This window comes from Trematosphaeria pertusa (genome assembly GCF_010094035.1).
Source record: "Trematosphaeria pertusa strain CBS 122368 unplaced genomic scaffold BU26scaffold_19, whole genome shotgun sequence".
NCBI lineage: Eukaryota > Fungi > Ascomycota > Dothideomycetes > Pleosporales > Trematosphaeriaceae > Trematosphaeria > Trematosphaeria pertusa.
In genome coordinates, this window is record NW_022987230.1 from 92,935 (window position 1) to 107,023 (window position 14,089).

The 14,089-nt window shown below is 57.5% G+C and overlaps 7 protein-coding genes across 7 annotated transcripts; 2 read left to right on the forward strand and 5 right to left on the reverse strand.

The window, feature by feature from the left end:
* Nucleotides 1-51: 51 nt before the first annotated feature.
* Nucleotides 52-736, forward strand: BU26DRAFT_510379 (U2 small nuclear ribonucleoprotein B; the record flags this gene model as incomplete). Its single annotated transcript, XM_033827226.1, has 3 exons — nucleotides 52-128; nucleotides 180-393; nucleotides 452-736. 3 exons carry the CDS (start codon nucleotides 52-54, stop codon nucleotides 734-736), a joined length of 576 nt encoding a protein of 191 aa, XP_033677526.1.
* Nucleotides 737-945: 209 nt separating this feature from the next.
* BU26DRAFT_127961 (uncharacterized protein) lies at nucleotides 946-1,944 on the reverse strand. The gene has a single exon (XM_033819604.1). The coding sequence runs from the start codon at nucleotides 1,716-1,718 to the stop codon at nucleotides 1,161-1,163; it is 558 nt and encodes a 185-aa protein (XP_033677527.1). The 5' UTR covers nucleotides 1,719-1,944; the 3' UTR covers nucleotides 946-1,160.
* Nucleotides 1,783-3,286, reverse strand: BU26DRAFT_555271 (uncharacterized protein). The gene is made up of 2 exons (XM_033832311.1): nucleotides 3,115-3,286; nucleotides 1,783-3,056 (listed from the first exon to the last, which is right to left on the reverse strand). The coding sequence occupies exons 1-2, from the start codon at nucleotides 3,129-3,131 to the stop codon at nucleotides 2,171-2,173; spliced, it is 903 nt and encodes a 300-aa protein (XP_033677528.1). The 5' UTR covers nucleotides 3,132-3,286; the 3' UTR covers nucleotides 1,783-2,170.
* A 1,870-nt stretch (nucleotides 3,287-5,156) lies between these two features.
* BU26DRAFT_127989 (uncharacterized protein) lies at nucleotides 5,157-6,237 on the forward strand. Its single transcript, XM_033819605.1, has one exon. The coding sequence runs from the start codon at nucleotides 5,402-5,404 to the stop codon at nucleotides 5,978-5,980; it is 579 nt and encodes a 192-aa protein (XP_033677529.1). The 5' UTR covers nucleotides 5,157-5,401; the 3' UTR covers nucleotides 5,981-6,237.
* A 263-nt stretch (nucleotides 6,238-6,500) lies between these two features.
* On the reverse strand, nucleotides 6,501-8,390 carry BU26DRAFT_394152 (uncharacterized protein; the record flags this gene model as incomplete). The annotated part of the gene is made up of 1 exon (XM_033822731.1): nucleotides 6,501-8,390. A coding segment is annotated over one exon (1,890 nt), but the record flags the coding sequence as incomplete, so codon positions are not given.
* Nucleotides 8,391-8,632: 242 nt separating this feature from the next.
* BU26DRAFT_510382 (uncharacterized protein) lies at nucleotides 8,633-10,153 on the reverse strand (the record flags this gene model as incomplete). The annotated part of the gene is made up of 3 exons (XM_033827227.1): nucleotides 8,633-8,954; nucleotides 9,040-9,503; nucleotides 9,551-10,153. The coding sequence occupies 3 exons, from the start codon at nucleotides 10,151-10,153 to the stop codon at nucleotides 8,633-8,635; spliced, it is 1,389 nt and encodes a 462-aa protein (XP_033677531.1).
* Nucleotides 10,154-12,936: 2,783 nt separating this feature from the next.
* Nucleotides 12,937-13,978, reverse strand: BU26DRAFT_570609 (translation initiation factor eIF3 subunit; the record flags this gene model as incomplete). The annotated part of the gene is made up of 4 exons (XM_033834037.1): nucleotides 12,937-12,952; nucleotides 13,003-13,697; nucleotides 13,777-13,868; nucleotides 13,960-13,978. The coding sequence occupies 4 exons, from the start codon at nucleotides 13,976-13,978 to the stop codon at nucleotides 12,937-12,939; spliced, it is 822 nt and encodes a 273-aa protein (XP_033677532.1).
* Nucleotides 13,979-14,089: the final 111 nt, after the last annotated feature.

Below are 14,089 nucleotides of genomic sequence, written 5' to 3' on the forward strand. Positions count from 1 at the left end.
CGCAACCTCGTCACTGGCGCACGACGGTTCGCCAGACACCACAACACAATCATGGCCACCACCGTCGCGCGTGTACCGGCACCTCCGGGCACTTCTTCAAAGGCCGTCTCTCTCCCGCCGAACCGAACGTGCGTATGCTCCATATACTCTCATTTCGCCGCATTCGCTAACCATGACAGCATCTACGTGCACAACCTGCCCGACAAGCTCCCCAAAGACGACCTCAAGCGCAGCCTGTACATGCTGTTCGCGACCTACGGCGTGATCCTCGACGTCGTCGCACTCAAGACGCCCAAGATGCGCGGGCAGGCGCACGTCGTGTTCCGGGACATCGACTCCTCCACGCAAGCCATGCGGGCGCTGGACGGGTTCAATTTCTTCGGAAAGGACATGGTGCGTCTACAATACGTCCAGGCAGACACCTGTGCGGCGTTGACTGACTGTGCGGCAGTTGATCCAATACGCAAAGGGCAAGTCCGACACCGTCGCCAAGCTCGACGGCACCTTCAAGCTGCCCGAGAAAGCGCTGCCGGCGATCGAAGCGCCGGAGGAGACGAGCGCGCAGAGGGCGATCTTCGGGAGTGCGCCTATGAAGGCGTTGCCGATGAACGAGGCGCGGGACGGGGCGAAGGGGGTCAAGAGGGGACGCGACGAGGAGCAGGAGCGGGAGCAGGAGGAGGAGGAAGAGGACGACGAGGGAGCGGAGATGCAGATGTCGGAGAGCGATGAGGAGTAGATGCGATATGATACCCACCGATCTTAGGTATTAGATGGCCAGATTCGGCCATGTGGTCAAGCCATAGGAAAGGAATGCATAGCTGGCCTCTACGGATGTTTGTCTCTCGACCATCTCAAGGCTGATTAGGTACTAACACGGTTCAGATATCCGAAGGTCCCGTTGAAATGCGGCGTGGAGCTTTTGATGGGATCGCATGCGATTGGGGGCTGGCACTCAAAAAGAATGAATGACAAATTCTCAAAAGGCAATGACGCATGAAGAGATACCAGCAGTTTCTCTAGCTCACCGTAGGGAGACCCACTCCAATAGAAATCGAAGAGTGTCTCCCGGAGGCCTTCAAGCCCCAACCCAGCTGCCATTCTCCATCCCCACCACATAGCCCCAGTCTAATAGCACACGGTAAATGCTCCTCTAGCTCAGTTCAAACTAGACCGACACCCTCCGCGATGCCCCATCCTCCCCCTATCCCACACTCCCTACGTCCAAAACCCTCCCAAACCCCAACACCCCCGACTCCCCCTGCAGCACAATCTGCTTCACCGCCCCCGCCAAACGCGGCTGTGCGCGCAGCAAGTTCGCCAGGTCGCCTGGCAGCTGGGCTTAGTAGGCGAGGCTGCCGTTGCGGAAGAAGGGGAGCGCGGGGTGGTGGCTTCGGAGGCGTACCAGGGGGGCGGGGGGCCTTCGGGGCGGGTTGTGGTGGCTGATAGGGAGGCGGGTGGCATGGTAGAGGGCGGTGGGATATGGTTGAGTGAAGTGTATATAGGAGGGAGGAGGGTAAGGGTGTAGGAAGAGAAGGTGCGTGTGGGAGTGGGATACACTGCATTATTAGTGGACCCGCCAGAGCTTGGGATAGAAGGAAGATGTGGTAAATGCTCTTCTGGGAGCGGTGGTGGATTGGCGTTGTCTGAGCTCTCCTCGCAATGTGAGCGGAATGAGGGGATTCGACACATGGCGACTTTTTTTTGGAGGAGTCAGTCATCGATGACGAGGAAAAGGAAAACAAAAGAAAGGCTCACTCGCACCGTGTCAAAGGAGGACTCGGGCTCTCGAAACCATTGTAATAGAAACTACAAGACACTATCTGAGGTTATACAGCCTCGTCTACACATCAAGAACTCCAGCCCAGTCCACCGCACTCCCATGAAAACAGATTGACACCGTCGTTGATCGTACATGTATGTAATTATAAAGAAACCTGCCGAAAAGAAAAGACAAGCCAGGACCGCAGGGGAGCAGCACCAAGGGGAAAAAAGTGCCGGAGATGTAGGAAAGAGAGGAAGGAAAACACGACGCACATCTAGGAAGATCGACTGAGGAAAACAGAACCATGCCGAGGATCCAGGAAAGTAGACAAAAGACCACCCATCCCACCGCCGCCAACTCCTCGCTGATGTTCAAATCGCCGGAAATCGACCTAAGGAGGGCACATCTTTAATGCTCCACGTAAGGCTCTTCGTCGGGATACTCGGGATCCTGGAACGCCAGCGTCTGCTCAATAGCCTTCAAGCGCTCGATATCCACCGGACAACGGCGCTCCAGAATGGAGACGTCTGGCAGCTTTGTCGGGTCCTCTTTCGCCGGATCGTCAGTGCGGTCGCCCTGCTTATCCAGCATGAGGCCCTTGCTCCTGAGCTTCGCCCTCACCAGCGGGACCAGTTCCTCAAAGGTCTCCACACACGGAATGCCATGGTACGCGCATTGAATATGCACATTTTTTGCCTTCCAGAACTTGCTGTTGCAGCACACTACTACCTTGTTGCTGGCGGCCCATTCGCCAAGTTCCATCATGGTGACTGGGCTCTTCGTGGGGTGGTCGAAGAAGAAGCAGATGACAGACGCTCTCGCCAGATTGACCTTTTCCCACACTACTTGGGTGTGGAAATTGCGGGTAAGCTCTTCGTCCGTGGACGCCTTGTTCCAGCTTCCGCGGCGAGGGTTGTAGACCGCTATTGGAAGGTCCTGAAGAAAGTGCAGCATATGTCGCTGCCACTGGATCGCTTTGCCCATTTCTATGGTGCCGGCGAGGAAGACGGAGTATTTGCGCGTTGTTGAACCGGTGGGGGGTATACAGTGGATGAAGCGCTCATGCCGTTTAGGGAGAGTGGCTGGAAGGGGTGGAAGCTGGTGGTGGATGTCCGGAATGTCCGCATCGAGGTTCACGGGTCCGTCGTCCTTGGGCACCGAAGCCATTGTGTTTGCGCGGGAAAAGTGATTCGATAGCTGTTGTACTCGCTCCTGGGCAATACCCACCGGACTCTTTGAGAAAGTAGTAGAAGACCGAGATAAGGAAGTGTGTGAAGGTTGAGGAGTGCTGGAGCTGCAGAAGGCCGTCAGTGGGGTTCTTATAGCGGGGCGGGTTATGGGTCATATCGTACGCGGATGCAGGGACCATTCGTAAGGCTGAGGGCACGGACGCAGCGCAATCGCAAACGGAAACGACGCGAGGAGTCAATTCGCGGGAACTGTGTTGCAAGACAAAACACTGGAAGGCTGGGGAAACAATGGACGCTGCAAACGTGCGCTCCAAGATATATCTTGATGTTTGCGGAGGCACGGTGTCGAAGGCATCTGCCGTTCCTGGCTGCAAACGGTCTAGCTAAGGCCTGCTGCGCCTTTGTGGCTTTGATGCCCCTTGGTCATTCGCTGACGCCACATCTCGTGCTCCGGGTCACCGACTTTCGACCTCCACGATAGTGACTGGTAGCCTGGCTCGTACCAGGCAGCCACCACTACTTCATTCCTCAGACTACTAGAACACGAGAACGACCCGCACGAGGCTGTTCATGAGGCTTCTTGCCCGAGGCGGTACATTGCATGCTCTACACCGCGTTCGCTTCTGGAGATCCCACGTATCCGCATGAGCATAACGGGCAAGAGTCAGGAGAGCAATCTCAGTCATGGCGGAGACAGTCCCGAAGCGCAATGACAATGGGCGATGACTGTAGCAGCTGAGGGACAAGAGCCTGGAGCGAAAGGGCTGAAGCAGCGCGTGCGGATGATGTGAGGCCACCTTGTTCCTGTTGACTGAAGCTAGATATCAGCGTGCCGACTGGGCATCTGTTAAAGTGTTCCTGGGGAGCCCTTCAATGGTCGACCCGATTTGGATAACGGCGAATACGGACGACGAACTCGTGTGGGCCTGAGGCACGACTGCGCCACGAGCCAGGAACCGCCCAATTGGAGTCAGCACGGTCGAATGTTCTCCCCACCATGGTCTGTTTAATTAGTTACGGCACAGTGCTCAGCGTTGTCGCCGTGTCCGCTAGCCGAAGCTGCCCCAAGACCCTATGCTTCGTACGTAGACCGCCGCTCAGCGCCGGCCATATTGCCGGAAAGACCGGTGAAAAGGGTCAAGAGAAATGCTGCGGTCACGAAGAAAGGACAAGGCATCAAGCGAAGAAGATTGCATCCGGCCAGCTGCAGGAAATGGATGCCACCGTCGAGCAAAGCAACAACCCAATATTGCATACTTCATTACACGGAGACGTGCATTATCGCTGTCACTCCCTGGAATCCGGTAACCTCTGCAAGCAGCGCTTTCCATACATTCCGCCAGCATTCATAACATTTTTCTTGCTGCAACCCCCTTACCGCAAGCATCGACCTCCCCCATAAACCCCCCACCTATCCCCCAGCCGCGATATCTCCTCTCCACTCCGTAATCCTCTAGCACCAGCAAGCGTCTCGCCAGCTCTCTCCATCCCCTTTCCAACTTCCAAGCCCAGGATATCGTAGCTACAACAAGCATAAACGGAGCAGCCAGTCTGCGCCGGGTTCTACACGAGCCTCCAGGCAGTCGACGTAAGTGTAAAGAATGGCGTAATGCAATGCCATGCAGGGAGTCCCCACCCATTGACCACACCATGACTCAACAGCGCCTTGAACGGCCGCCGACGAGTTATCCTCCTGGAACGCACTGCCGCAATAATACACATGGGTGCATGTGATTTCACTTCCCTTTCCGCGCCCGATCGCATAGCCCCCGTCCCCCTCGATGTCGATGGCGAAACGATCAACTCCCTTTCCTTGCCAAAAGCTTTCCTGACACACACACACACACACACACACACACACACACACACACACACACACTACTAGCTCTCTCTCTCTCTTGCGATTCGCATAGCCAGCCAGCTAGCCATCTCGGTGGATGGGCAAGCAAACCAAGCCAATCCAATCCAATCCAATCCAAAGCAGCACCTTAAAGCACAGGAGTGCTACGTACGCCCCTCCCTCCCTGCAGCCGCCCTCCTGCTGCCATGTATGCAGCCGACAAGTACATAGAAAGGTAGAATACGCACGCTGCATTCCTCCCGAGTCGGGTACGAGAAGGACTGACTCACTCCGACCCTGACCCTGACTCCGGTGAAGTTACCAGAGGACGGAACGGAACGGAATGGAAATAGTAGAAGTGGACGTAGGAAGCACTAGGAGCCCCAGCGAGTGAGTGAGTGAGTAAATGAACAGAACTGAACAGAACAGAACTGCTGCAGTGTTATGACTTGGTATGGTATGGCATGGCATAGCATAGTCATCGTCGTCGACTGCCCGCCCTCTTGATAGATTCTGATCCGCTCTCTCTCTATCTCTCTCTATCTCTCAGCCAGGCCACGCTACGCCACGCCGTGCCATGCCGTGCCATGCCACGACGAGAGAGGGGCAATGAGACGACCATCACTTACTAGGTCAGTTCGCCAACATCTCTCCCACCCGTGCTTAGATAGCCCACTCGAGAGTACCGCAAGACAGCAACACCCAAGAGCACCGGCGCCCTGCCCCACCAGCCCATCCTGCATCGTCCCCGACCCGGCTATATCTCGCCGGATACGCCGCCTCGGGAGCGAAAACATAGTTAGTAGTAAGAGATGTTGTCCTGGCAAGTCTTACACGATAGCGCTCCGAAAACCAATCGCACACACCAGACTCTCAACAGCTGAACGAAACTTCTCTCATTCGCATACATACAGCGTCCGCATCTGCACTCCCTCCATCCCGCCACTAACTAAGAAGGTATCACGCGAGCCGAAAACCCAAAAAACACCAGGAGGTCCAAGCCTCTTACGCCGCCATCTCCAGCAGCACCAGCAGCGAGAAACACAGCTCAGGCAGATCTTGCATTTACACTGTACATGCCCTTGCTCAATCTTTTCCCTTCCGTGTACCCGTTCCCCGGCGAACGAGAGTAAAAGAAAAATCAAACAACAACAACCAACACACAGTGCTATAATATACAGAGGATGAGAAAAAGCCCACACAGATGACCAACCGACCTGAACGCAAAGGAAACACTGACGGGAAACGGGAGGGAAATGGATCCCGAGGAAATAGTACTTTCCAGCTCGGAAACGAGAGTCCGTGCTGGGAACGCGCGAGCTGAGGTCCTGCGTTGCTGCCGGAGGTCTAGCTTTTGTTGATGTCGCCAGTCGATAGAAGTACCGTGTCGTGAAAAGAGAAAAAACAGCTCCGAACCGCGCCATGTCAATGGCGCTCGTAGACGCAGATGCGCGAAACCCCGCTGCTTACCAATCCTACCCGTCCTTCGATTTTCCACTAAACACCGAGCAGGGCCGCTATCGTGTGCTGGACCCGCTTCCCATTGCTGGAAACGCCAACCGACTCCTGCCGCTGTGATGGTCGGGAAGCTCATGTCGTACCATGGTTCGCATTATATCTGCCCATTACTCCTTTCTGCTCATACTGATACAAGGTTCCCATTATTGCCTGGTTGATGAAAGCCGAGACACCCCGACCGCGTTTACTGTTGAGTGTTTTGGGCATGCTGTTGAGCAAGCTGTGCACGGAGCGTAGTGACCTCGTTCTGCAGCGAGACCATTTTCTGCTCGTGCTCTTTTTCCATTTTCTGCATGCGCGACTCTACCTCGCGCACATACTGCCAGACGTCGATACCTGGATTGCCCATGACCTCGCGCATGCTACCACCGCTGCTGGCGCCGTGGCTTGACAAGCTTCCCTGTTGCGATGCCGTTCCTGGAGCTGGCATCTGCTGGTGCTGGAGCATGCTGGGACCATTGCCTTTGCCGCCCTGAGAGCCTTGCTTGGGAATCATGCTGGGAGTGAGGCCAGGTAGCGAAGGCAGATGAGGGCCACTATTGCCCTGAGGTGGTGCCATGCCCATTGGCGACGAGCCTCGGCCGGCGCCACGAGCGAAATCCCGGTGTTGGAGCTGTTGCGACATGTTGGGCGAACGCGGATTCGGGATGCTGCCTTCATGTGCACCGAGGCGATGCTGGTCTTGCTGACCTGGCGAGATGGGCTTCGGGCTCTCAGTCATGCCCCCTTGTCCAAACATGTTTGCCTGGTTCGCAGTGTAGTGAAGTGACGAAATGCTTCCTGGAGCTAGTTTTGGCGAAATGTTAGTCGACTGATTGCTCGGGGTACCGCTTGATCCGGGTGGATACAGCGGGCGAAGATTATTTTGGCCCGGCTGCGCTCGATTGGCAGCGATGGGCGGGTAGGTACTGGAATGCTGATGATACGGACCTTGCGTAGAGTTTCCAGTATTTTGCCTCTTACGCGCCGGCTCGCTAACACGTCGGCCCCCGTGATCCTCGTCTTCTTCCCCTTCTCCGTCGTGCTCGCCATGGTAGACTACGCCGTCCATGGCCTCGTCGCCTTTTCCATCCATGTCGTCATTATCTATACCAAAGCTAGACCGGCGACCAGCGCAGCCACCCTGGCCCTTGTTGTGGCGGGCGAGGGCATCCCCGCGGGCGAACCTCCTGCCACACTTAGGACAGGTGTGTGGCCGCTCGCCAGTGTGCAGTTTCGTGTGGCGTTTCAAGTCATGCAGACGGCGGAAACGCGCTTGGCAAGTAGGACACTCATATGGCTTCTCTTGGCTGTGCGTCAGGAGATGGCTCTTGAGGTTGTGATGGCGCGTGAAATCGGTCGAGCAGTAGGGGCACTTGTGCCTCTTGGTCGACGGCGACTTTGGGCTGTTCTGCGCGTAGCCAGGCAAGCTCATCTGCCGCGCGGGAGCGCGCGGATCGTGTTCTGGGGGCATTGGGCCTGGGAAAGTAAATGCGCGATTGCCGGGGCCTTCGCCGGGGTTTGGCGCAATAGGCTGGTGGTGAGGCGGCTGTGGCTGTTGTGGTGGTGCTTGTTGTTGCTGCGGAGGCTGAGGCGCGCCTTCCTGGGCAGATATCGCCATCGGGCCGGCAGTTGCTTCCATGGCAGTTGCGGTCGGCGCGGTTGTTATCGAATCCGCAGAGCCAAAGCTTGACAGGCTCACGGGACTGGTCTGCATGTTGTCGCCAGTCACTCCGGACTGCTCCGGAATGACCAGCGCTTTCGCCGCTTTCTCCATTGGCGCACTCATTTGTGACGGTTCGGCTGGTGCGTCCTTGGACCTGCTCATAGCAGACTGGCTGGTGCCAATCAAGCTCTGCACGACAGCGAGCGCAGGGTTCGGGCTCATCTGCCGCGAGATGTCCTGCTGTCGCCGACGCTCGTCCTCAAGCGCAGCAGCGCCTGTGAGCGGCTGGGGCGAGTGTCGGGGTGAAAGCCCGCGCGGGGACTTGGTGAGGTGGGAGCCAAAGGTGGCGCTTGTGTGCGAATTCTGTGAAGGCGTGTTCGCCCGATTAGGCGCGGGGAAGGGGCCGGAGTGCGTGGGCGTGATGGCTCGAGTTGAAGCTGCCATGAGATGGAGCGCGTACTTTCGGATGTGAAGTCAAAGATGCTAGCATCCGCGTCAGTGTTTATTCCTTGGAGCGGTTGCTTGGCACCGTCACCGGCGGGGGCATGCTGGGGAATCGCATCAATGGATGCCATCTTCGAGCTGCGCACGGCGCATTGCTCCCACGTACCTCTGTTTTGATGCGTCTTCGCTCGGCGCACTGCGATGCAATCCTCCTGCTGAGTGTCAATCCCAGGTCATGGCAGCATGCGCCGCCAGCAGATGTTCCAGATGGACGCAGTGATTTGACAAGCGCAATTCGCGATGCGCTCAGGAGTGGGCGTCGCAGGGCGTGCAGGGCGTGCGGCTGCAGATGCGTCTTCAGCCAAGGTGATCTGCCGTCCTATGCCCCAAGCGGACAGCCAGGAACCGTTCGAGGGTGCGCTCAAGGGAGCAATGCAGCTGGACGGCGTTGGGACGGCCAGCGACGAGGTCGGTGGCCGCGATGCGACTGGCGAGGGCAGCACGCGATGCGGGTAGTCAAGTGCGGCGCTGCAGGCACGGCGATGAGGCTGTGAGCTGAGCAGCGATTAGCGGCGGCGCGGGCGACGGAAGCAGAATGCAGGGCGGCAGGCGCGAGCGTGGGAGCAGAATTCGCGGCTACGAGGTCCGGCGGGGCGTCAGATGGATGGGCACTCTTCGTTCTCCCTTCTCGCAGCGAGGTGGAAGAGGCGTGGTGGTGCTGCACGGCACGAGAGGCGCGAAGGGCTGGTGGTGCCGATGACGAAGTCGGCCGGCTGGGAAAGCTGTGGCTGGATGCCGTGGGCTAGCGACGACGGGGATGCAACACGGACCCCAGCGCAGCCGAGCTATAATGGCGGCGTTCGAGATGACGGCGGTGCGGAGGAGCCTCAAACAGCAGCGATGGGCGCTGGGGGAGTGAAAGCCGCAGCAATCGGGAGGAGGCGTGCTGTCTGGGAGGAGAGTGACGGGACGCCGGGCAGGACGCAAATTGGCGGGCGAGCGAGGAGTTAGTGGCCGACGAGCAGAGTGGGCAGCCTCACGCGCGGATGGGTTCCTCGCGGCGGCGGGCGAATGAGCGTGGATGCACGACGCAAGCCAGGAAGGCTGTGCTCGAGAGGCGGCGGCCTGCTGGCTGGGCGGGAGCCACTCACGCGCCGGCGCCGCTCGGTGCCGAAGTACGTCCCTCCGCTCAAAGCGCAGGCGGGAGAGTCGCACCACAGGCCGATACGGACGCCACAGGTCGCTGCAGTCGCCGCCGCCTTTATTACCACGGCGCTGCTGCTGGTGGTGGTGGGAGAACTCGTCTGCCGCGAGACGGGATCAACAAGAAGAGGAGGGGAGGTGCTCGAGTGGCGCAGCGCCATGCCGCCATCGCTATCGTCGCCCATCTCATCTGCACCCCCAGCCCTCCATCCGTCCACCAGCCGGTAACGATCCCAGAGAAGAGCGCAGCACCGCCCAAAGGAGCCAATTGCCCACCCACCGCCCGCCTTTAAGAGGCAGCGATGCCCGCGCCCTCGTCCAGGCTCTCGCCCGCCGGCCAAACAGCCTGATCTCGTTTCTCGAATCGAGCTGTGGCTAATATCAGTCACCCACGCCACACACCGTTCGCGCCATTCACGCCCGCCTCTCGTGCATCTCCCCACTGCTACTGGCCGGCCACCAGCCAGCCCTCCGTCAGTTGTCGCCGTCTCCTCCAGACTGAAAACTCGGATCGGCCAGAGCGAAACAGGCGCTGTCATCCGGATGGACATGCTACCGTCCCATCTGCCATCCCATCTGCCATCCGCCATCCACCCCGGCTCAGGTCAGCCACCATCGCCTCAGCGCCTCGCTCTCACACACAATCCGCTCCCTGTCTCACCCCCAGTCCTCCGTCCGTCAGCCACCGCAGCGCACATCCATTCTTCCCCAGAGCCAGTAATTGCCATGTGCAGTCAACCCGGACGCGCCGGCACCACTTGCCCTGTTGGCAGGCATTAGCACTCGGAAACTGATCGCGATCGTCAGGCACATTGGCGGCGCTCGTCGCAACCAGCCTTGAAGCGGCGCACCGAAGGCCGCCCGAAACCTCATCGTGATGCAGCTTACGCTTCGCTGAGGAGCACCGTTTTTCTTTTTCCACCAAACATCCAACCGAACTGTTAGCGCATGGCCTCTTTTCACACCTGGGCTCCCTCGAAATGATCCAGACAGCTGCTAATTATAGGCAGCCTCGAGCCAGTGCCTAAGGCCGCCCTTCCATTTCTACCATCGTCCCGGATCTGAGCCCCGCAATCAGCCATACCAATATCAAGCCACACGCGTGACGTCTCACAGTGCAGCTGGCGCCTGCACGTTAGCGGATTTATGAGAACATGGAACGCTTCCGCGTGCTGCCGGTATACGTCTCAACCGTCGATCCGACTGGGCGCTCCTTGTACAATTTTGAAAATTCAAATTCGGAAAGCTGCATCCTCGTCCGCCGCCGTCCGTATCTCAGGCTGCCGTATAGCAGGGTCCCTTGACGAGCAAATCTGTTCCTGAATATCTCCCGTCTATCTTTAGGACGCACCCGGTTCCCCCAGTCTGGATAAACGGATCCTTGCGCCGCGCTGCACATTCGCACTCTCCAGAATCTGGGGAGCAAATCAATCCTCTGATAAGTCCACGTGTCTCTGGCTTGCGTGGCACTATGTGGCGCTTCATGTAAACTGACGACTGCAGCCTTCCCCGGAACAACAATATCTGCGAATTCCGCGAATGCCTTCAAGATTGTTTACCTATCTACCCCCGGATGCCTTCGAATATGTAGATACAACTGCTCCGGAGCTTGCTCTCGAATAGGCCCAGAAACCGAGGCCAGATCTCGCGGTTATCGGGCGGTGTGGCTCGCACTATCCAGGGTGTGGCGCGCCATCTCAGTCCACTGTAACGACTATCTCGAAGTCTTTCGGGATGGTAACAATCGGATCGAGCCGTCCTTTCGTCTTCGATGGCGTTCCCGCTCACCCCCCAAGTCCCACAACACAGCTTCGCCTCCCCAAGTCTACGGTTCTTCCGCAGCGTAACACTGTGGCGTCTCAATTCTGCCTCGAGCCGTACAGCCCTACCCGAAGGCCCGCCATCCCTTTGAGTGCTGTCCCTGACCGATTTCAAAGGACCCGCTTCTAGAGCCTCGCGCCAAGCCGTGTCAATCAAGAACAATCTTCGACTCAGCTCGAGGCTATAGTGGGCTGGAGCACTGTAGAACATACGCTAGCATGATGCCACATCCATCATAGGTACGCCGACGTAGCGTCTGAATGGGAATCCTTTCGCCACTGTTCCTGCTGTGGAGTTGTACCCGTGTAACCGTGGCGCCTCTACAGTACAGGCTACATAGTCCACTGGGAAGAAAGACACCCCTGCAAAACCGCCCCCGCATCAATACGTAGAACGGAAACAACCTTCCGCGGAACATACACCCGTGGTGCTGTAACGGCGGCGCATCGATAGACTAGCTAGCTAACAGACGACGGTCTCCACAGCCTCTGCTAGGTGGGTAGGAATATTCAACCCAAACCCTCCAAGATCCAAGCGTACAAGCGTTCCTTTTACAACCCTACCCTTCTCATATACCAGTCCAGTCCAGTCCATTCCAGTCCAAACTCCAACATTTGAGCCAGACATCTAGCCGTCCATCCATCCAGGTATCACACATACATACCCTTCTACCTCTATCTCCGTCTCGCGATCTCGCGAGGAACGGTACGGCTAGAACAGTAGCTAGCTAGCTAGCTAGCCATCTTCCTTCCTTCCTATCTTTCTTTTATAGTGCCAACTCTGTCTCGTGCTGTACACGACTCCCGTGCGTGCGTGCGATGCGAGGCGTGCTCTAGCATCTTTCTAATGCATGGAGGGACCACGCTTTTCGTCTCTCTGCTTTTGTTGAATTGGATTGGATTGGATTGCATCGGATCGAATTGGATTCAGCCGTGAGGAAGGAAGGAAAAGCTGAGTAGGTAGATAGTACGTAGATGCGTCGAGAAAGTACAGAATAGCAGCACCAGCACCAGATCAGCATTGAGCGCACAGCGTCACGTCCCAGCTTTGTAGCAGGACACCCTTCCACAACTAGCATCACGACTGAGACTGCGGAGTACACATAATAATTCCCGACTCATTCACGCGTCCTCATTACCAGCCTATCTATGCATATCCATCCATCCATCTCGATACCCCAAAGCCAGTCCCGCCCATGCATGCCATGCTACGCTACGCCCCACTCCCTCCCAGCGACGAAGAAGCACGCTACTAATGAAAAGGGTACTAAACAAGGCAATGCCCAGCGAACAATAGAACAAGGGAGGAATGCCCAAACGCCGCACCCGCACCGCTAGACCTGGATCCGGAGCCGACTGAGAAAAGGGTATTGTACAACCATCAGCCCACATTGCTGTGAGGTGAAGGGAGAAGCGGCGCGATGGTTGTATGTCTGCCGGTGTGGGATAAGAAGGGGCGGGGAAAGGCAAGTCTATATCAGAGGAGGAAGAGATGGCGTCGTCGTTGTCGTCTCTCACATGAAGTCGTCACTGTGTGTTGTCAACAGCCGGTCGTGCCGTGGAAATGGGGGTCAACTTACTCTGCGTAATCGTCGTCGTACGCCTGCGTGTCGGCCTTGTAGCTGACGTCTCGCGAGGCCACCAGACTGGCCTTCGTCTTCGCAGCCTTGCTCTTCTTGCCGCCCTTTTCGGCAGCCTTCTCCTCCTTCATCTTCTCGTTGCTGAGCGTTGTGAGGCCGCTCGCAATCTTCTTGATCTGGTCGCTCGGCAGGTCCTTGGCTATCTGCTTCGTGAACTCCTGCAGGAAGAGGACGTAATGCGCCTTCTTGTTGTTGTTGGTGAGGAGGGGCACGAGCGTCTCCCTGAGTTTCAGAAACTGGTCCTTCGTGTTCGGGTTGAAGATGGCGAGGGCGCTCAGGTCGACGACCTTTGTGGGATCGCTGTCGTCGGCCAGGGTGACTGGCTTTCCGCCAGTGCGCTTGCTGCTGACAGCCAGATCGCCGAATAGGTCCTCCGCGTGCGCCATGTCGGCATCCTGCTCCGTCTTTCGTAACCGGGCGCGCCGCGCAGCCTCATCCTCTTCCTCCTCAGAAGACACTTCTTCCTCCATTTGCTTCCGGCGCAGATTCTCCTGCCGGCGCTCTTCGACGCGCTGGGCCTTGGTCTTGTGGTTGGCTTTCGCGGCTTCTTCGGCCTTTGCCTTTGCCTCGGCCTCCTTCTTCGCCTTCTCGCGCTCGACCTCGGAGTCCTCGGCGGCGTCCCATGATTCTAGGACCTGTGTCGTGAAAGTCAGTACGATTGCTCTGTTGGTGGCGGAGGGTGGTCGGGCATGCAGGGGTTTGAGGCTGACATACATCGCTGTCCTCTTCCTCGTCTTCGAACTTGCCACGACGGGCGATAGGTCCTGGTGGAGAAGAGGGAGGCGTGCTCTCCGACTCTTCGTCATCTGTTGAGCGCGTTGTCAGTGTCTATCCATGGGACGAAGGCGGGGTGCAGCCCTCTGCCAAATGCGTACAGCGGCAGCGGAAATGACGTACCCCATTTGCTAGGCGCCATGATTGCGGTTGGGTGGTTAAGAGCGCAGTTGGTGGGTGTTTTTTGCGGGAAATGTGTGCTGGAGTGAGACGATTCTGCGATGGCACGATATTTTCGGCGCTGGCGCTGTGT

What these genes read in the sequence shown, in the direction of transcription:
- BU26DRAFT_127989 (XM_033819605.1), top strand. Translation starts at nt 5,402, where the DNA reads ATGAGACGACCATCACTTACTAGGTCAGTTCGCCAACATCTCTCCCAC.
- BU26DRAFT_127961 (XM_033819604.1), bottom strand. Translation starts at nt 1,718, where the DNA reads ATGACTGACTCCTCCAAAAAAAAGTCGCCATGTGTCGAATCCCCTCAT.